Here is a 22,515-nt window from a genome sequence, read left to right as displayed (position 1 = left end):
AATATCTAACCTTAATCTACCCTCTTTCAGCCTAAAACCATTAACTCTCATCCTATCACTACACTCCCTGATAAATCATAGAGTTATAGAATCATTTCTGTTGGAAAAAGACCTTTAAGATCATCAAGTCCAACCATAAATCAGGACCATTATTAGAAAGGACTTTGCTGGACTAGGCATTTGTAGCCTGAAGTCTTGACTAACTCTGTCATTCTGCCTTTTTTAACTTGCTCCACCTGCCAAATCAGCATGGGCACATGCCATCAGGAGACAAGGACATGGCATTCCTCCCCATCTTTCCTGTAGGCTCCCTGTAAGTACTGGAAGGTGGCTATAAGGTCTCTCCAGAACCTTGTAGATGTTTTGGGGAGACTTCTAATCTTGAGTGAAACTTCCAGGTTATATTTCTCTGCAAATTATCCTCATGGTTTATCACCTTTCCATTAAAAATTCAGCGCTTTCTTTTAGTTCCTTGAGCTTGTAGAAACTTAGGCTATTTTTATATTGCCACATGTCTGATTTGTTCTTTACTCCAGGGATGTGAACATCATTCTTGAAGCTTTACTTTGGTAGACATAAGCAGTGTTCCCTGAACTGAACACACCACAGTGTATTCAAAACTGAGGGCATCTGAACTGACTACTGTCCCACCCAGAAGACAACAGGCCTACTCCACTCTCTGCCAAATCTGGTATCTCCATTATTATGTTTAATCCCTTCCTCATTCTTACAGCTTGCCTTTAAAGGAGAGCTGAACTCCACTGGAAAACAATTGAGCTCAATAACCTGTCTGAAGACCTTATTTATTTACATTCTTTTTCATTCTGACTTTCTTTAAAACCTCTGGATAAACTCTGATGTATAAAACTAACACTACAATAGAAACAACATAATGATCATAATGCCAAATGGCTGCATTAAAACAAGCTGACAGTCATTGTAACATGTCTTAAAGATCAATACAGCTCACAAAGAAAAAACTAAAAAAAAATATTAAAAAGAGTAACTTATATGTACAAAGGTGGCTTAAGTTGCCACAGACAACATGCTCATCAGGGAAAGCCTTTTTTTGCTGAACAAAAATGAAAACTCAACTCTGCACAAGGTTAAAGATTGTATTTTAATCACAGACTGAAACATAATGATTTACAAAACTGATGGTTAGATTTAAAACCAACCACTACATCTTTCTGTGGGAATATTTCCCCCTACACCCTAGCAGACTAGGGATTCAAGCAAAGAAGAGAGCTGTTCAGGTTTGCCTTTGGGATTGAACAGTGATTTCCAGGATGATGATTGATGCTGCAAGATTTCACCTAAGATGCTTGTCAATACATTTCATGTACCCAGCTGGAAGTGGCTTGGTCTAGGGAACTCTGCTGGATTCATCAGAAATCCCAACCATTTTGCAGCTTTCTGTCCAGAGCCTTCTCTGCAGCTCCTCATCGTATGCTACGTCAGCTGATTTTGTCCTTTCTTCATTATAAAGGTAGCAGCCACCAACTCCTTCCATCTCAGGTGATACTGCTGCATAGATGCTTGTAGAGGCTCCTTCCTCTGGAGTCTATAGAAACAAAGAAAAAGAACCAAAACCAAATGCAGGTACAATGGAAGAATTAGAGTACTCCACAGGACCTTACCAATCAGCTTCCCTCGTTTTGCATCACACTTGTGGTTCTTACGCCAACCTCAAGCTGGCAATGATAAAAATGCCACCTATTCAACTGGCAGAGTACAGACCATTTCTAAAATAGTGCTACTTTGGGATAGCTTAAAGCCACAGAACAGACATACAGAAAACTGCTCCATTTTCTCAAAAGCTAGTCAGATGGAGCACACAAAATAACATATTTAGTTTTCACAGTTAGAGCTAATAAACCCAAAAGCAAACATAAGTATTTAAATCCTAGTTTAATTATTCATTTTGCAAGGTTGAAAGGGTCTGTAGTCTGCCTCAAGAAGATGAAGGCTGTGCTCTATGTGCAATCTGTTCATTGTAACAGTAATATGACAAGAACAAGGGATCATGGAAACCATGAGAGCAAATTAAAATTCTGCATTTCAATCCAAGCAGGCAGGTAAACCAGGGAATTGCCTTTTACACAGAGCACAGTAACCAGAGCTCTGCAGTGTCATGGAGCAAAGCAGTGAAAGACCTATAATGTCTGATACACCACAAGTATTAAATGAAAATTAATAAGTGAATAGCTTAGAGTGATAAATCCTTTCATTCTGAGGATATGCAAAGTTCCATTTTGCATTCAGCAGGATGACACATCTATCACTGAAATTATTTCAATTGCATTTTTTCCCTTCATTTAAAACACAACATTTTATATGTTTTTGTCTTTTTCAGTGATTTAATTATGATCAATGCCTGCTAGAAGATACTTGCAGTCATTCTCTGAGTCACTAACAGTACCACTGCTGCCTACAGCTTTGTCTGCTGCCCCTGACAAGGTGTCTTTTCCTGAAGAACTCACATTATGAATGAGACAGTATTGAATAGGTTACTTGATGCCTAGTTTAAAAAAAGATATACATCTAAGTCATTTGGAGCTTTTTTCTGAGAAGGTACTGATTTTTTTTAAATGAAGCAACTGCTCTCTTTTCTCACTGTGCAAAACACAAACCACAATTTATTAGAAAGAATTTGTTTCTCAGATGAATCTGGCATTTGGTCTCATTTCTAAGGAAGTTAGGGCCATGTGACACAATCACACACTAAGGCAAGGTTACCCAAACCAAGACCTCTCTGGCTGCCACCAGGACAGAGCATCCTCAGCATCTGCAAGGGCAACACACTCCCTGTGTGACCACAGGAACAGTCCCCAGAAAGTGAACAGTTGAAGAAACATGCCCTGTTGAGATACTTGCATGCACAGAGCTCCACTGGTTTCGTACTAAGTCCCTGTCCAAAGGTGTTTAAGCCAAAGGCTGAGGGAGCTGGGTCTCTTTAGTCTGGAGGAGACTGAGGGGTGACCTCATCAAGTGTTTACAAATATGTTAAGGGTGAGTGTCAGGAAGATGGAGTTAAGCTTTTTCAGTGATGACCAGTGATAGGACAAGGAGTAATGGATGCACACTGGAGCATAGGAGTTTCCATGTGGATATCAGAAAAAAATAACTTATTTACTGTGAGAGTGACAGAGCCCTGGGACAGGCTGCCCAGAGAGGCTGTGGAGTCTCCTTCACTGGAGACATTCAAACCCACCTGGACACGTTCCTGTGTGATGTGCTCTGGGTGACCCTGCTCTGGCAGGGAGGTTGAACTGGATGGTCTTCAGAAGTCCTTCCAACCCCTAGGATTCTGTGATTCTGTGGTTTTTCACCTTTCTCTGTCTAATGGAAAATAGTGCTATGCACATCCAGTAGATTATTTAAACAACATCAAGTTATGTGATTGCATAATTCTTTGCAGGCTCAGGATGACTCCAGAAGGTTGGAGACCATATGCACATAAAGTGGCTACTACCACGATCAGCTATGATGGTATATAAAATATCTTAACTCTGTAAAGCAGCAGAACAATTATGAATATCAACATTCATCTTTTATGCAATTTATTCTGAATTACAGAGAGAAAACAAGATTTTAAGGTCGTGCTGTGCTTTGCTTAAAAATCTACTGACACAGATAACCCATTACTTCCTGCAATGCTTCACTGGATGTTATGTTTCTGTGTTCAACAGCTCTCCAGAACCAACAAGTGTAAATGTCAATGACTCCTAAATTTTATTGACAACATCTCAAAACTAAAATGATTTCGAAAAATTGTCTGCGGGCAGAATTTGTGTGATTGTGTTCTTACAAACAGGGGTCTCTACAGCCTCAGAGGCTGGTCTGTATGGATTTTGCTACAGCATCAGAGATACCATGTGCCTTTGCTGATTCAATGAGAAATTTCTCCCATTATATGCAGGATTTATCAACGTTTTTATTTTTTCATGATATGTCATTTAAGTTCCCCACCTAAGGGGATCTATTCAAAATAATATAAAATACATAAAATAAAGGCTATGTATGAGTTGAAAGACAGTTGTTGGTTTTATTCATGCAGCCTTAGTAGGCTTTTATCCAACCATTTTATATGGCAAATTATTTCCTATTCTTTAACACAAAGAGAATATGGAGCAGGCTCAGACAGTAACAGATGTGCTTACATGACCACACTGAGACCAGTCTATAAACACAGCTACATCATCACCATCCTTTAAAGTCAGCTTGTATAACTTTTCACAAAATTTAGTTTGTTCTTCATCCTGTCCACCACACCTCATATGCTGAGTACAAGGTTCTATGCAAAATAGCTATTTAGTTTCTACCACCTGTTTTCTATCACCTGTTGCTAAAAGCAATTATCTGAACACATAAAGGAATACTACAATACATAAAGCAATTAGTGTATAATAATTTAAGTTAAAGGAAAACAACTTTTCCAGTGCAATGGGGAGCAGAGTTGCATATGTATGACTAATTAATTGTCTTACTCCATCTTCTGAGTGCTTAATTACCACTGAAAGCCTTAATGTTCCCTTACGTGAGGATCTCTTAAGTGTTTTGGCATGTTTTTTGTTTTAATGAAAGTAAAAAGAAAACCCTACATCATGAGTCCTTTGGCCTTCTGGCTGGTAGATGACCAGACTGTTTTGAGAGGCTGGAAGCATATGCTGTGATTCCACCTCTGGATCAAAGAACAACATGATGGTTTGTAAGGGACCTGAAAGATCATCTAGTTCCAACTACCTGCCGTTGGCAGGGGCACCTCCCACTAGACCAGGTTTCTCAAAGCTCCACCCAACCTGGCCTTGAATGGTTCCAGGGAGGGGACATCCACAGCTTCCCCGGGCAACCTGTTCCAGTGTCTCACCACCCTCACAGAAAAGAATTTATTCCTAATGTCTACCCTAAATCTCTCCTCCTCCAGTTTTAATCTATTACTCCTTGTCCTCTCACTACAAGCCCTTGTAAGAACTCCCTCCCCAGCTTTCCTGTAGGCCACTTCAGGTACTGGAAGGCTGCCCTGAGGTCTCCCCAGGACCTTCTCTTCTCCAGGCTAAACAATCCCAGCCTGTCTTCAGAGGAGAGGGGATATCTGCCTTGAAGGCACTGTACATCCACCTGCCCACACACAGAATCAAGACTCTTCCCCAAAGTATTTGATCTACTACCTAGACACAGATCTACCATAACATACCCAGACACATGCACACACATCCTGCCTGTGTACCAGCACCTGAGAAGTGCTGGCAGTAGGTGGCTACCACTGGAGCAATACATGAGTATCAGGCCAGGAAGCAGTATGAATTGTTCCAGCAGTGGCAGCCCCATTCCTGGTTGCCAGCTTTTCTGGGAGACTCATAGCTCTTCTTTCACCACATGACAGCCCATCAAAAGATGAGGAGGAACCATAAAGTCCTTGGAAAAGAAAACAACCACAAGCAGGAGACTACTCTCAAAGCAACACTTCTGACCCACCCTTTGATGCCAACAGCCTTCTAGGAAAGAGAGCACCTGATCACAGGCCGGAGAAATCACCACCCAGTGGCTGACTGCCTTAATTTACAAAGCCCAGGATGTTTGTCATGATGCTCTAAACAAACAGGAACAAGGTTCTGTCTTTGGGACTCTGTAGTATTATACCAAAAGGTGCAGATAGGCAGTAATAATCAGTCTTATAACCAGGGAAGGATACACATTGCCAGAATTAAAAACCAAAACCAAAACCAACCAGTAACAGAATAATATGAATAAATATAGGATCAGGAGCATCTTGTTTATGAATTGGCTGGACTTGTACTTAGATAGAGGGCATCCTATAAATTGCACAATGTTTCTTCACTCTTTAGTTACCAACTCACTTGTGCTAATTTTTTTTAAATTAGATTTTTGTTTACAAATTATTGTTTTATTAGTATCCAAGCAACTGCAATTAATGTTTTGTCATAGCCAAGTAAAATTAATTTATGCTTAACTTTTTCCTAATGAAATTCTGCAGTTCCTTTTACTTGTTACAGAATTCATCACGTCTTTTACATTCTTTGGCAATTAACTACTTGTTTGCAGTATCCCTTCACCAGTAAATAAAGGTCTGATTGAAATTACTATCTTTGCATTGCTTATTACATGGGTAGGCTGTGGAAGCATGAGAGAGAAGACTGCATGTGACCAAGTTATTTAGGCAAAATGCAGTCTATAGGCACAAAATGACATTTTGGTACTTTCTGTTCCAAAAGAAAAAGATGGGGTTTTACAGAAGCTTTCATATTTCTTTTTTAAAATATTTATCAATAGTAACTTATCAGCATAGAAAATTTTTCCTCAGTATCAAAAGGAAAATTCTGTTCTATGAAAACAGGACAAATACTAAGAGGGATTATGTTTTAGCTTTGTTTTTTTAAGACTTGCCAGTTAACTCATTTTGATTAATGCATTTTTAAGTGTCACATAATCTTGTCAATATTACGTGCTAATGTTGTCAAAATGTTAGCTGAAGACAGCCAGTCCCTACAGCCATGTCACATCCTTTTCATTTGTCTGCAACAGGTGTAACAGCTTAACTCTTTGGAAATCATGTGTCTGCAAGAGTTACACATGGTGGCTTGGTGATACTTCCCTTGTGAATCCACGTTCTCATCCAGATCCACTTTCACCTGAATTCATAGCTCAGAGTGCTGGGCAGTCTGGTATGTCCATGAGAAACCACATAAACTGGACAGGAAACAAAACTAATGAGCTCCTATAATTCTTCATCTGCAATCCATTCATTTTCCCAGTATCATTTTCAGTAACTACCAGCAAGCAAACAGGGAGAACTTTGCTATGTCTTCAATGCTGTTGGACAGTTTGAATGGATGACATGCTTATACTTCAAATTTTAGTTGTTGACAGAGCTGGCCATGTAATTGAAAAAGCAATAGTGACGCAACTCATGGTATCAGAGGGGGTACTTACTCTGGAATAGCTTCCCTTTACTGGGGTCACTCAGCAGATTGTACTTGGCTTGTATTTTATGACTTCAGGATGCTGTCATCTTGAAAAATGGTAGGAGAGAGGGAGTTTGGGGCACTGCAGTATAGGAAGGGCATTGAGATGTGAGAGAGGGTGCAGAGAAGGGCAACTAGGCTGATGAGGGGTCTGGAGAACAGGTTTTCTGAGGAGAGGCTGAGGGAGCTGGGACTGTTCAGCCTGGAAAAGAGGAGACTGAGGGGAGACCTCATTGCTCTCTACAACTCCATGAAAGGAGGTTGTGGTGAGGTGGGTGTTGGGCTCTTCTCCCTACTGACTAGTGATAGAACAAGAGGAAATGGGGTCAAGTTGCATCAGGGGAGGTTCAGATTGAATATTAAGAAAAGTTTATTAACAAAAAAGTGGTGAGGCATTGGAACAGGCTGCCCAGGGAGGCGGTGGAGGCACCATTCCTGGTGATGTTAAAAAAATGGGTGGACGTGATGCTTTGGGAGATGTTTTAATGGTCATGGAAGTATAGGGCAGAGGATTGGACTTGATGATCTGAAGGTCTTTTCCAACCTTGATGATTCTATAATTCTATGGTTCTATGACAGAGACCTGGAAGCAGCTGACAAACTCCATGACCAACATCACAGCTGGAATTTGAGGGACAGGAATGAGGGGCCAAACAGGCAGATGGGCACACAGGACTAACTGGTATGCTGGCAAATGACTTGACACTGAGGAAGAACATGTTAAAATACCTTTATCCATACAACTTGTGATGCAGAAGACATTAAGTATTGTTGGAATTCCCCTCACCAGCAATGTTAAGTAGACTGCTGTAGGAACACTCATTGACACTGATTTTATAACGGTGGTCCTACCTAATGTACTCATATCCATTATGTCATGCACTTTTCAGTTCACACAGGAAATCTATTCATGATGATGAGTTGAAGGAGCTTTCCCAGATTTTTTTTCCAGATTTTTTTCTGCATGGGCTTCAGGGTGTTTGCTCTGTGGCTTCACTTTTTTAAATGGGTGAGTTTCCATCAGGCCATTTCTAGCTTGGATAACAAGATATGCCTCTGGGTAGTAACACAGTACCCAGATTCCAGATAGGAAGACATAGAAAGCACTGAACATCTTCTGGGTCTGAGTATTCTGACAATTTTGCCAGCATTCCTTTACATTTCTCAATTAATCTGGTAATGTTCTGCAAATGTTCATATTTGTGAACTTGCTTCTGGACTCAAATACTCTGTATATACAGAGTTTTCTGCCTTTTTTGTCTTTCTCCATGAAAGACAACAATCATCTGGCATCCCTGAACAGTTCAGCACATATGCATAGTGGGGCTTAGCAAAGAGAACAAGAACATGAAATTATGGTTATTTGGTACAGCAAAGTTTTCCATCTACTTGCTGGCAGCTAACAGAGGAGTGACACAAGTGGCACAACTTGCCTCTCAAGAGCAAAAGCAAACATGAAGCCACTGCAGGTTGAAAACTGTCAGAAATGGAATAGCTGAGATTGCATTCCCAGCAATCAGACCTGTGAGAAACAAATCACCTGTGTTCCAGGGAGCATGGATTACTGTGATCTGTGAACTTGCTTCTGGACTCAAATACTCTGTATATACAGAGTTTTCTGCCTTTTTTGTCTTTCTCCATGAAAGACAACAATCATCTGGCATCCCTGAACAGTTCAGCACATATGCATAGTGGGGCTTAGCAACAAGAACAAGAACATGAAATTATGGTTATTTGGTACAGCAAAGTTTTCCATCTACTTGCTGGCAGCTAACAGAGGAGTGACACTCAGTCATCCTCTAATGCACAACTTGCCTCTCAAGAGCAAAAGCAAACATGAAGCCACTGCAGGTTGAAAACTGTCAGAAATGGAATAGCTGAGATTGCATTCCCAGCAATCAGACCTGTGAGAAACAAATCACCTGTGTTCCAGGGAGCATGGATTACTGTGATCTGTGAACTACACAACCATTTCAAAACCAGGTTACTTACAGCTGCAAGACTCTGAGGTGAAATAACAAGAGCTGCTTCAGTGTCCCAGCCTCCTGGTGAAGACATGGGCTGCAGGTGCTCCATGCTTGTTGTGTAACTCCTGCAGTGCCTAAGCCTCCTAACGTGATTGTTCCTTTGGAAATTTCAGCCAAAAAAGCAATCAGTTGAAACATCGAGTACAAAACCAGAGGCTACAAAGGAAACGGTGACGCAGGTGTGAGGATGTGTTCAGCAACCTTTCATCAATGCAGCTGTAGCAGCTGACTCTAAATCCTGGTGAGACCAGTGGCCAGGACCAACTGTCAGATCCCTAGGAAGCCAAATCTGCCAGAGGGGTCTGGCAGCACAGCTTTTCAGACATCTCTCCCTTCAGTCAGAAGCCCTGGTTTCCACCTGCGTTCTACCTCTCCTCCTATTCTTTCCCATGTAGCTCACCATTATTCTCTTTCTATTCAATTTCTGCCCTGATTATAGACCAGAAGGAGAGATGTTTTATTGAATATACAATTCTCTCTAGAGACCCAGTCAGCACCATCAAATTAATTTCTCTTCAATCTCCAACTCATGGCAAAGAAAATTCTTTAATACATTCAATCCATAATAAAATTCTTTAGATTTCATCTTCTAAAATGACAGCGGCTTGAAATAGAAATGACTGAGTTAAAATATGAAATCTTGTCCTGGCAATGTTGTGGCTACAGAGAGATAATTTCTTGTTCTTGTGGGAGACTTCAACTTCCCTGATGTCTGCTGGAATTACAGTCCCAGAGGTTCCTGGAATTTGTCAAAGTTATCTTCCTGACACAGCTGGTGAGTGAACCAATCAGGGAATGTGCCCTGCTAGAACAGCTCTTTGTGAACAGGGAAGGGCTGGAAGGAGATGTGATGGTTGGAGGCTGCCTTAGGGTACAGTGACCATGAACTGTTAGAGTTCTCTATTCTTAGAGATGCCAGGAGGGGGGACAGCAAAACTGACACCCTAGACTTCCAAAGGGCAAAATTTAACTTGTTCAGTAGCCTGATTGCCAAAATCCCTTGAGAATCAGTTCTGAAGGGTATAGGAGTCCAGGAGGGCTGGATGCTCTTCAGGAAGGAAGATGGCCAGGAGCAGGCCATCCCCATGTGCTGCTGGCACATAAGACCAGCCTGGCTGAACAGGGAGCTTTGTCTGGCACTCAGGGAGAAAAAGAGAATCTGTGGCCACTCGTGAGGACTACAAAAATGACTACAAAAATGCTGTGAGGCTATGCACAGGGATAGAACCAGGAGGACCAAGGCCCAGCTAGAAATTAATCTGGCCTCCATGCTAAAGGATAACAAGAAAAGTTTATATAAATATATTAACAACAAAAGAAAGACCACAGAGACCCTCCATCCCCCTAAGGGCTGTGGATGTTGTCTACCTTGACTTCAGCAAGGCCTTTGACAAGGTTTCCCACAGCATTCTCCTAGAGAAGCTGGCTGCTCATGGCTTGGATGTGCAGACGCTTTGCTGGATAAAAAACTGGTTGGATGTCTGGGTTCAAAGAGTTGTGTTGAATGGAGCTAAATCCAGCTGGCAGCCGGTCACGAGTGGTGTTCCCCAGGGCTCAGTGCTGGGGCTGCTCCTGTTTAACATCTTTATGGATGACTTGTATTAAGGGATTGAGTGCACCCTCAGTAAGTTTGCAAAAGACACTAAGCTGGGTGGGAATGTTGATCTGTTGATGTCAGTGATGGAAGTTTTCACTTTCTTTTCTGTCAGAGCAATGCCTTCTGAGAAGTCTGTTTTGCTGGAAAATTGCCAAATGGCTCTATTTTGAAGTCCTGAGTTGACTCTTCCATCAGACTCAAAACATGAGCAAATGTTTTGAGGAAGAGGAAGGCAGTGGCCATGGGTCTGAGCCCGCTTCTTCCAAAGCAGCTGCTTCAGACTAAGTAGGACATCATGGGTCATCTCAAATAGCATCAGATGCCTATGTCATCAGGTAGCTGAATGAATTCCTTGTTGGCTGGCCAGCTTTCTGGGCCATGCAGAAGAGACTTCCATAGACTGAAAATAGCTGTTTTAACAGTGAGCTCACTTGTAGATGCCTAAATGCACAAAAATAATTGTGTCTTAATTTCAAACTGAATATCCCCCACTTAGAAGTCCAGTGTAACCTCAGCAATTTGAGTGGAGTGCTTGCAGATTCACACTTTGCATTTCTAAGCCATTGAAATGCAGGACTAGAATGACATTTAGTTTTAGGCAGTTTTCAAAACGGAAACAAGAACCCGACTTCACATGACTGAATTTGAGCAGGAACTTGAAACTTTGGGCAAAGCCATTAATCATAACTGAGTCCTTTGTTCATTTTGTCAAGTGGACTGAGGAAGAGTACTTTGCTGAAGGCTGATCCCTCAACTCACTTTGCAGCAGACAGCAGTGTCTACAAAGTCACAACTGAGATACCGCTGCAGCCACTCAAATTACATTCCACTTGTTACCTCACTCAGCTCAGTAACAGTATGCAAAGTATGACAGATAGGTGCCTGCTGCCCCAGACGTTGCATGAACATCCAGCCAGAGACAGTCACTTGCTGGAAGAACACCCAGTCTCTAGCAAACAAGGCAGGCAATATCAGGAGGAGAGAGCTGAGAAAATACACATACTTCACAATATGTTGGAGCTACTTCTAGGAGTGCAGCACGCTGGTTAACCAGACCTCTGGAAACCAGGTGATGTCCACAGCCACCTATCACTGAGGATAACAGACTTCAATCACTCTGAATTGTCCTGGATATCTTCACATAGTCTGGGATATTCTGCAACACCTTTATTCACAGAAATGCAAAGTGATTTACTGAAGCAAATGCACGAGTCAGGAGAAGAGATAAAGAAAGAATCAGCCTCCTAAATCCTAATCCTGATGCCTTGCACACTAGGCTGTTACTCCTTGTCTCTGTAAAGGAAAATGCACAATTTATTTGTTTACTACCAGCTCTATGGCCACGATTACAGTATCATGTGAGCAATTAAATATAATCTTCTTAATTTCAAGATGTAGACTGATCTGCCATTTAGTAAGAATACTCAACTACAGCTTAGTATTCATGCTAGATATATGCTAAGGAACCATCCTGTTATTTTTATTAACTACACAAGGCTTTAATTTTATTCAGTTTTGAACTGTTACTATCTGAGAAATATGAATAAAAGCGTAAGACTACTCATCCCTTCAACAAAGCTCTTGGAGAGGTGACCTCTTTGAGAGGTGGTGGCTGGGACTTCTGCATCATTTATTAATATAGGCCCATTTTTAAGTTGAAAACACAATTTAAATATGAATGAAAAAGTCAATGGATCAAAATTAAAGAGGACTTAAAACAGCAACCATGAACGCTTTTGAGCTTTCTTTCTCCAGGTATTACCTTATACCAGCATGTGGTCCATATTTAATTTGCTGAATTCTTTCAAAATATGTCAGATTTTAGCAATCCAAATGAAACCACATAGAAAAGCACACAGAAGTCTATGTTTGAAATGGTAGCTGCATTTTTAGCAGCCCCAGAGAGCAGGAGACACTGCAAAGCTCTAAGTGCATATACCTCTGAACAATTTATTTTACAACCTGCCTATTCATGCAAAGTAAAACATCTTCACCAGTTTTGCTGAAAACGCAACACTTCAAGCATGAGATACATAGCAGCTTCTGACTTGTAGACCCCTATCATCATTTTTACTCTTTTATTGACTGTTTAACATTTACCAAGTTAGATACCTTGTTCTCTCTTCTCACAAAATGGGAACTGACATACCTTCAACTTCACAAGTTTCTCCTAAGGACTGTTATTTTGTTTTTGCTTATAAGCACTCAGGATGGGCATGGAACTCCTAAATATTTAAAAGACAACCACAATATAGCAAACCTTGGGGAACTACAAAGAGATTTAAAAAAAAAAAAAGGCTGTGCAGAACACAGACAAAATGAAACAACCCAAAATTACACAGGCCAGCAGCTAATTCACAGCCTCTTCTTTTTTAAATTGCTACAATCCCCCTTTTGCACACCAAAGAGCAGAGGGGCTATTCCCACCTGTTGGCTCAGCCAGGCAGTGGGGCTGGGAGAGGCTGGCTGCCAGCCTAGGCTTCTCACCTGCCTGCTGGAGGCACTTGCTGAAACCAGACAGCTCCCATAAGAAGGTACAAATCCCTTCCCAGACCACCAGGTAAGGGCAGTGGAGAACATTTCTCCTCCAGGACTCAGGCAGTTCGGGCACAAGCAAAGATGGGGACATGACATAGTAAGGCACACAAACCAACCCAAAATAACTACAGGGTGCTAAATCTCTGCTTTAGTAGCATGCAAGATGCAAATATGCCTAGGAAGATGGGAAGAGATGAAAGGAAAAACCCACTTTCCCCTATATTTCTCCTGTCTACTTTGCAGCTGCATGCTAGTGGCTGCAACACATCCTGCTGGTGGGGCAGGAGGGCCTATGCACAGCCTTGTGCCTGGGGCCATGGAGGTGGCCAGTTGACAGCAGAGCTGTTTGCTCAGCACCTCTTGTGTGGAAAAAGAAACATCACCTCGAAGCTCTTATCCTTGCCCTGGACCTTCACCTCCTTTTCTTTTTCCCAGACTCCAAGGCTTTCTGCAGGATGAAATGTGATAGTCCTGCAGAGTCTGCACTGGCTCAAAGGAAGAAGTTGCAAGTAGATCAACAAATACCACTTAGCACTGTCCATGCCCCAGCTGGTCTGCGTTTGTTGCTTGTTGGGGTTTTTTTCTGTATAGTTATTGTGTTTAAATTAATAGTTTTGTAATATTCCCCAAGCTGAGAGGAGAAAGCCCAAACTGGAAGAGATAAAAGTGGTGGAGAGGGAAGAAATCTTCTTCTGCAAACTTATGTTTTCCTATAATTCCAGTTGCAGGCAATTTCAGCATTTCATCTTGAACAATAAACCAAAAAGATATAAACAAAGGAGTTAATTTAGGTGTCTCTAGTGACATACTCTGAAGATGGAAAAGAAGAAGAGCAGACTAAATTTCTATAGCTATTTTAGTGAAAGAAAAGAAATGGGTGAGAGTGGCTTAGGTCAGTAATTCAGGTCAGTAATTACAGTTTATACATCCTTGGTTTTGATGAGAAAAATGTGTCCAGTAAGTTCACAGTATTTCTGTTTAAGTAATAAAAACCTTTTAAAGTCACAGTTCTCTCCATTTTAATTAAACTCTTATTTTTACCTGGAAGCAGCTTGTAAAAAAACCCAAGCAAAACCGAAATCAGAGCAAAACTACTGTTTCCTTTTTTTTCTATCACAACAGAATGAAATCACAGACAGATTCTGAAACCGTATGATTATGGACCTGTCTGTGCAGCTTATCCTCTCAGTTACCCCAGAAAAGTACTACATTTAAAGGCAAGGCCTATATTCAGTTGCAAATCAACAAATATGAATGCTTTCTAACAAACCAGAATCAACCTGTTTAGAACAAAATAATTTAAAATGCAAAGGACTGAATCTTATTATTCACTTCAGACAAGCAAATAGTGCCATTGATTTCAATTAGATTAGTCATGTTTCTAAAATTATGTCAGACAAGATCTGAGGCATCAAATCCTTTACCACAGATCTCATTATAGAGAGCAAACACACAAACTCAGCCCCACAAATGCTTCCTACGATCTGAGACAGAAACAGAAGACTTGAAAACAATTACTCATGAATTTAAACTCATCACATTTAAGAAATTAAATGGTCTGAAAGAAAAGCAGGTCAGCACTCATAGTGCAGAAGGGGATGTTAGCCTGAAGAGAGGTGACAATGTTGCTCATTTACACTAGGGGCAGAGGGAGAAAAACAAAGGTGGCAGCTCTTGCCAGTGGATCAGATAAAAGAAAGCAGGGAAGTGGAGGTACTGAAAATTGATAAGTGCTAGTAAGTTGCAAGATCCAAATTTACTATTCACCTAAGTTGTTATTTTTAATATCTGGGCTTATTTCTTAGTTGCTTTTTTAAACCTTTGTTAAAGTAGCAGATCCAGACAATAATTTGTGAAAAATATCTGCCCTGCAAAAGCTAGGACTGGATTTGGTGAGGGAATGTGGTCCTTCTGTGTGTCTGTTTCCTGTGCCGGATAACAGAAGTCACAGCAGAAGTGTCATGTTGCTGTACAGTTTATCTAGCCCGGTGTGAATGACTGAACTGACTGTCCTGCCTTGTGTCACAGGAAGAAGTGGTTTAACTTCATTAAAAATGAGATTCAAAGTGACAAATATCATTCCCTGAAGGAGGACAATATAAAACTGGAGAGGAGAAAAACATTTAATCCCTTCCACACCTAATGTCTTTCCCCAGTCTGCAACTGCCTCTGCAGAGACCAGAGACCTTCTGATACTGGACAGATGAAGGGCATAGGTGGCTATGACCCAGACACTTACACTTGCAGAATTATCAGTAGCCAAAATAGCACAGTGAGAATTAACCTTCTCCTTTTATTAAGTGCCCCAGTAGAGTTTCTGTTGTGCTTGTATTCATAGGGCTTTTTGACTAAAAGGTTAAAGCGGTTGTTTAGAATGGGAAGCAAATACTGTGAGGTTTTGTGGTTCGATAAGTACCTGTTACAGACTCATCTGGTGCTTCTCTTTGTTTAGGGAGTCTGTATTGAACTCCACTCTCTGGGAATGCCATTTTGCTACACGCATCCTTTTGCCTGGAGCCCAATCAATGAGCCATCCCCGCTCACTCGCTCGTTGCAATACACGGCAAGCGGCGCCACTCCAGATGATTAAACTTCTGCTTCAAGGGAAAAATTCCAGTTCAATTAATGCAGAACTATGCTGCGGTTTAGTAACTGGTTTTAACTCAAAAAAATACAGGCTGAGGTCTGAGCAGAGGCTTGAATGCCAGGCTGTCCCAGCCCTCCCCACTGTCTCGCCCGCCCGGCAGCTTGCTTAAAATTCTGCTCTTCACCTGCAAGTCTGCACAGCTCTGCAGCTGCCTATTGTTGTTTAGTATGTACTTCACAGCAGAATTGAATTGTTCCAATCAAGATTAGGACTCTGCTTCTCTAGGTGGTATGCAAAGCACATCTGCTATCTAAACTTTCACCCATTTCTCTGCCTGCCCTTTCATCGTGCCCCTCGACAATCTCACATATCATCCTAGCTCTTCTTCATTCCCTTTTCCCCTTAAATTCCTAAATGCCTCTTGCCAGGCCCTCACTGCAAATTCATGGAGCGTGGCTCCTACATCACATGCCAGGCACTTGTCCCCATTAGGTCAGGTCCCTTTTTACAAACCATTACCCATGTGGAGGAGGGTGTCCTCAGGAGCTCCCAGTGTTGCTCCGACACTTGCCCTCCTCAAATCACCCATCCAAGTCACCGAGCCCCTTCAGAAACCAAAAATAGAGAGCAGCCTTCAAAGCATGAGCTTTCAGGACAGATGGCTCTTGCTATCTCTGGAGCAAACAAAGGAGCAAGGCCAAGCCTTTTGATAGTAGAGAAAGAAGAGAGAAATACGGAGTGGAACCTCGTCAATACACTGAGACAGCAAAATCATAGAATATGCTGAACTGGAAGAGACCCATCAGGATCATGAAGTCCAACTCCTGTCCCGGTGTAGGGCACCCAAGAATCACACCATGTGCTTGAGAGCATCATCCAAACACTTATTGAACTCAGGCAGGCTTGGTGCTGTGACCACTTCCTTAGAGAGCTTGTTCCAGTGCTTAACTACCCTCTGGGTGAAAAACCTTCTCCTGATATCCAACCTAAACCTCCCCTGCCACTGCCACAGCAAAACCAGTGCTGTGACTGGAAGGATGAGTTACAAAGCCTTCTTTGCTCTGCAAACACCTGCTGAATTTATGTGGCTAGTTGTTGGTCCCTGAGCTCTGTAAAGAAGCCACAATGGAGAAGCAAGGGTTTCCCAAGCAACACACTTTTTCTATAAAGATAATCTAAATATTTGTTTTTTACCAATTATATGAACTCCTCAGTGACCAAAACACAACTGACCTTTACTTTTAAATCTGTGCTCAATAAAAGAGGATTACAATTGTTTGTGAACTTTGTAAAGTCTGTAACATGGCTCAGGGAAAAAACCCCTTAATTTATATTTGTCTAATCCCTAATAGCCACTGACAGTCTGTGAAACAAATAGTTTTAATTATTTTCTCCTTGCTGAATCTCAGGTCTCATCATTTAATCAAAAAATAGCACATCACCAACAACTGGGATTAAAAGGAGAGTCATACAGCAGGAAAAACAGGAAATTACATTAGCACCAAACAGTGATAAATGTTCTACTTATTACAGCTCTGTCCCAAGACAAGAATATTTACAACTCCCCCATTAAAAAACCTACCTAGCTAAAACTAACAAACAAACAAACAAACAAAAGCAAAAAAAAAAAAAAAAAGCCCTTAATATTTTTCCATTTATCCTGAGACTTACGGTTATTGAAAATGTAAATCTGATCTCAGCAATAAAATAAATACTCCAAAGATTTCTTTTTGGCATTCATGAACAATGTATGAATCTTACACATTGGTGTAAAATAGGTGCTACTTATTTTTTCATCAGAACTATTGGTGCATAAGAATGACTACAGTCAATAGGTAATGAGTATATTTCAGGAGTAATTCTCTGTTCAGAGGGAAAAAAAAGTGGCTGCAATTCACAAACAATTGTTGACACCATGAAGCCCATGAATCAATACCCACAAGAGATCTGCATATTATTTGAAATTTCTTCAGCAATATTTGCCCTTGTTCCTTTGTCCCAGTGTAATTTTTTTTCCTGGTAATACTGTGAATACATTAAAGGTTGGTGTGACTCTAGAATAAAATGCAAAAACGAGCCTTCTGATGGCTAAGTGTAACAGCCAGCAGTGGCTTGACTGCTACAGTGCACCGTAGCCATAGGACTTTGTGCATTGTCAGTCACAAAATGCTCAAGACCTCTCACAAGCCCAATATAACCCTGCAGGACTTCAAATTGAAATCTTCCCAGTTTTTATTCCAGTGTGCAATGGTTTTCTGCTCCGAGTAACTGGAAGTACTTGATGTGGCCGGAGCTTCAGGTGCCTCAATGCTCACTGAAGTCTCCTAGGGAGATATATTTGTCACTCGTTCCTAAAGTGAACTGATGAGTCCCCACTACATACAGCTCTTTGCCTTGTTTTTATCACCACCTCTGTGTAAAGCAAGGGAAAAGCATGAACTAATCCAAGGTACAAATCTAAATTCTCCCTGTTAATGCAAGGGAGAGAATAACCCATTTATTCTTCACTTATATAAACATTCCAGATGTACAGGGCAGTGAAGAAGCCTCTTACCTCTGACTCTCACCTTTTTCTTTCTGAGTCACATGCAGCTTGAGACATGGCTGGTTTATACCCTGAGATAATGTACTTTTATTTTAGGCTTCAACTGCAAAACAGTCTGCTGATCTGACCAGAAAAAAACATCTGGCCTTTGCTTAGTAAACAGAGACAACTTCATGGCTGCCATGAGAACACAGCTACTCTAACATCTGACAGCAGTTACCAGCAGCATCAGATATGAAGGAGAGATTTTCAGAAGAACAAATACCCAGCTGTAACTAGAAATAACCAGAAATAACTTGGTGTCTTACTACAGTTCTGAAGAAGAAAATATCAGTATTTTTAAATCACTAAAATATTAAAATGGAGAAGAGCAGTTTGGTTCTTGAAAAATCAGGCAGATTACTCTTCTAGTTTAAATTAATATGATGAAGAATTTACAAATACCTGTAGATGACCAAAGCAGAAAAAAGCCCAAACGTAACCACAAAGAGAAATTTAAAGAGAAAACAGTGCTGAGGTACACATTCTCGCAGAAAATGCTTCCCTAAGCAAAAATAGATGCCCATGCCAAGTATGCTCTTTAACTCCTTCTCTGGAAATGTAAACTCATTTTCAAAGAACTCATTCAGGTTCTTTTTCCTTTTATTTGGGCAACTATGAGAAATTACAAAATGAGACTGAAGACTTTCTCAGCATACACCTAATCTGCAAGTATCAGAGAGTTGCTCACACTCCTAGAGTTTGCTTTTGGGTAGAAATAAAACAAAATCTAGTAAGTCCTCAGGCTTGTGTTAAGTGCTGCTACATTTTTAAAGTATAAACATAACTATTTTTAAACTATAAATGGGGAAGGAAGCTCAACAAAATGGAGATGAGAATAAAACACAGAATATATTGACATAATTTAAAAATAAACATAAAAATTCACTTATAGGGTGAGGAGCAGGAAAGGAAGATGTTAACCCAAAGGTTATGTGCTGGAATGCAATGCTCTGCCAGCTCCCAGTTTCCTGATTAAATTTAGAGAAAAGGTTACTATCATCTATCACGTTCTGTGGGTTGCCAGAAAAGCCAACCCTCAGTATTTTATCATTAAGAAGCCCCACTGTAGAGATATTTTAAACGCCTGCACTGGGGTTTAGCTGGCTAATTGCCAGATGCACTGTAGCTCTGCCCTTCCTTCCAATTCAAAAGTATATTAACTGCAGGATAATTGCAGGTGATCCCATCCCTGAAAACAGAAAACCAGCAGATCTTGCCGTCTTCCAAAATATCCAGTTCTTTGTGTTTTGTAGACCTATTAATCTATCTACTTATTTTAGGTATTGCAGGTGACTGAAATTAAGAGTGAAAAAATATTATTGAAAACTACTTAATAATATAAGTGTAACTTGCAAAGCTACAGAAGGCTACATTTTTCTTTAGTATACAGTAAAAAAATGAAATTATGTTTTTTATTAATATAATTCTGTATACAGAAAAGATCTATACTTTAAGGTGAGTGAGATTTTAACATGAAAATTATCTAGTCTCCATAGATTTTAGCAGAGGAACTCCAAAACATTAAAGGCATGCCAGGCTCCTCCATTTTAGATACATCTATTTTTCTACAATAATGACACTATGTAACTGTAATAAGAAAATACTTGTGAAAGTCTGTTAATAAATACCAACTGTCAAAAAAAGTTTTACAGAAATGCAGGGCGACGGTGAAAAACAATAAATTAAATTACATGCACTTATTCAACAAAAATACCTTATACCTACCATACATGAAAATATGATCATTTTTATGTAAGAAAGCTGTTTACAAGACAGCTATTGGGACAAAGGATCCAGCAATGCAGTGTTCTTTACCAGGTAAATTATGCACTGTTTACCAATTCCTTGAAGTGGTAAAGCACGTGTATCTCAGTGACATGATTCATAGACAGATATTTCCATCATAAATATAAAAGAAACCCTACAGGCTGCTGACAGGAATGAAAGGTGAATGAGAGATTACTGAAATAGAACTAAATTGAGGGCAGCTTAAGAGATCTATGTTTCAGTTCACCACACCATTTATTCCTTAACAGTTCAAATTTTTGGTACAGTCCAAAGGATTTATTTTTAATCTAGACACCCATTCCTATCAGAGAGCAAAGCTTTAACTCAGTAATTTGAAGCATCAACCCATCTTAGCTACCATAGTGGATTAATGATCAATGCTTCCCTACAGGTCTATTGGTCTGATCTGAAGAAAGACCAAGAACCCAGCTTTACCCCCTCTAAAATACTGTATCATGATTTAAACAAAAAGTCCACAGAACCTATTTAAAAAAAAAAAAAAAAGAAAAGGAAAATAGATCTTTCGAATTTGAAAATGTGTGGTATAACTTCTTTGTAAGAAAAAGACACCAAGTAGTGGTGAAAACACTAATTCAGGTGAGGCAGACCTGCCACAGAATCACAGAATCACCAAGGCTTCAAAAGACCTCTGAGATCATCAAGTCCAGCCTATGACCTAACACTACTACATTGGCTAGACCATGGCACTCAGTGCCACATCCAGCCTTTCCTTGAACACATCCAGGGATGGTGCCTCCACCACTTCACTTGGAAGTCCATTCCAATGTCTAATCACCCTCTCCATGACAAAGTACTTCCTAATATCCAACCTAAACCTCCCCTGGCTGTGTCCTTTCATCCTGTCACTAGTTCCCTGGGAGAAGAGCCCAGCCCCCACCCGACTACAACCTCCCTTCAGGTAGTTGTAGAGAGTGATGAGGACCCCCCTGAGTCTCCTCTTCTCCGGGCAAAACAGCCCCAGCTTCCTCAGCCTGCCCCTGTAAGACTTTCCCTCTAGTCCCTTCACCAGCCTTGTTGCTCTCCTCTGGACCTGCTCCAGCACCTCAATGTCCTTCTTGAACTGAGGGGCCCAGAACTGGACACAGTACTCAAGGTGAGGCCTCACCAGTGCCGAGTACAGGCTGTGCCATCACAGATCATATTAATACCTTCCCCTCAGGCAAATTCCTAACCCAAACTCTCTTGGATGTTTTAGGAATGGAAATCCTCTCTATGCAAACCCCTGCTAGTCTATTCTAGATACTGCCAGTTGTAGCTCCTCAGCTGATTTGCAGCAGGGCTACAAAACTACCAAAAGTTAGTCACTTTAAAGATACTTTATATACAAACCAGACAGTCAGGAAGGCCCAAGACAACGGTCTTGAGCTCCTTATGGAGAAACCAGGGAAGCCCCAGTGTCTTACCCAAGGGTCAGGCTGCTGCCCCTGCTGCCTGGCCCCTCTGCTGGAAGGGGTCTCTGGAGCACTGACCAACTTGGAAAAAAACTTCTGTAACTCAGATTAGTGATTAACCAGACAGTTATGCCAATGATGTCTACAGCTCCATTTTCACTTTACCTCGGCAAATTTATTTTTAGTAGTGTGAACAGATTTCTTGACCAGGACAATAAAGATCTGATTTTCATTGAAAGGTTTTCAGCCTGACCCTTAGCCTCATCTTCTCCTGTAAACAAGAGCCAAAACTGTTGAAAGCACAGTTCAAGACGGCTCAGCAAATCACTGGAAGAACTACTGGATGGAGGGGAGGGCAAGAAGTGGCACAATTTTACCAAAGGTTTTCCAAAAGACAGATTTGCTGGGTACTCAACCCATTCAAAATCAAAACTAAAACTAGTTGGAAAATTTTCACTTTTGGACCCTTATACTGGATTGCTTTTCTTTTCAGCATGAGGACAAAACAGATAAACCTGAAGGGGGCTGGGGGGAAAGGAAAAAAAAAAAAAGATTCTAAATACAAAAGGAATTCAGAACAAAAAGGGAACTGCAAGGACCTCTTGGAAGATCTCTGATCTCCTCATCAGTAGATATCCTATCAGCTGATCTTCTCTATAAATCTATTTAAACTCCATTTTAAAAACAACAGTTTTCTTATAGTTACCACTCTGCAGAAGCCTTTTCCAGCATCTGATCCCAATGATTAGAAACAAGTTTCTCCTTTCCTCTTATTTCATTCTCACTTTCTCAAAGTAAATACATTTCCAGTCAGCTTGCTTCAATTTTTCCTGCTTTGAAAAAATTGTTTCCTTAAAAGCAACCTCACTCCTGTTTATTTTGATTAAAGGCTATTGCTAGACATCATAACATAACTTGGCAATAAAGAGAAAATGAAAGCTGTTGCCTAGAGCATCTACAGAGTCAAGCTGAAATCAACACACAAAAAATGTG

General features: G+C 40.7%; 1 protein-coding gene across 1 annotated transcript in view; it reads right to left on the bottom strand.

The window, feature by feature from the left end:
* Nucleotides 1-1,123: 1,123 nt before the first annotated feature.
* DHRSX (dehydrogenase/reductase (SDR family) X-linked) overlaps nucleotides 1,124-22,515 on the bottom strand; it is a 135,933-nt gene continuing 114,541 nt past the window's right edge. The window contains exon 6 of the mRNA XM_010001170.1: nucleotides 1,124-1,564. Within this exon, the coding sequence (XP_009999472.1) occupies nucleotides 1,367-1,564 (198 nt within the window). The 3' untranslated portion in view covers nucleotides 1,124-1,366. The remainder of the gene's footprint in view (nucleotides 1,565-22,515) is intronic.

Source organism: Chaetura pelagica, unplaced genomic scaffold (genome assembly GCF_000747805.2).
Source record: "Chaetura pelagica isolate M959 unplaced genomic scaffold, ChaPel_1.0 scaffold266, whole genome shotgun sequence".
In the NCBI taxonomy this organism is placed as follows: Eukaryota; Metazoa; Chordata; class Aves; order Apodiformes; family Apodidae; genus Chaetura; species Chaetura pelagica.
This window is presented reverse-complemented; position numbering and strand designations above follow the sequence as displayed.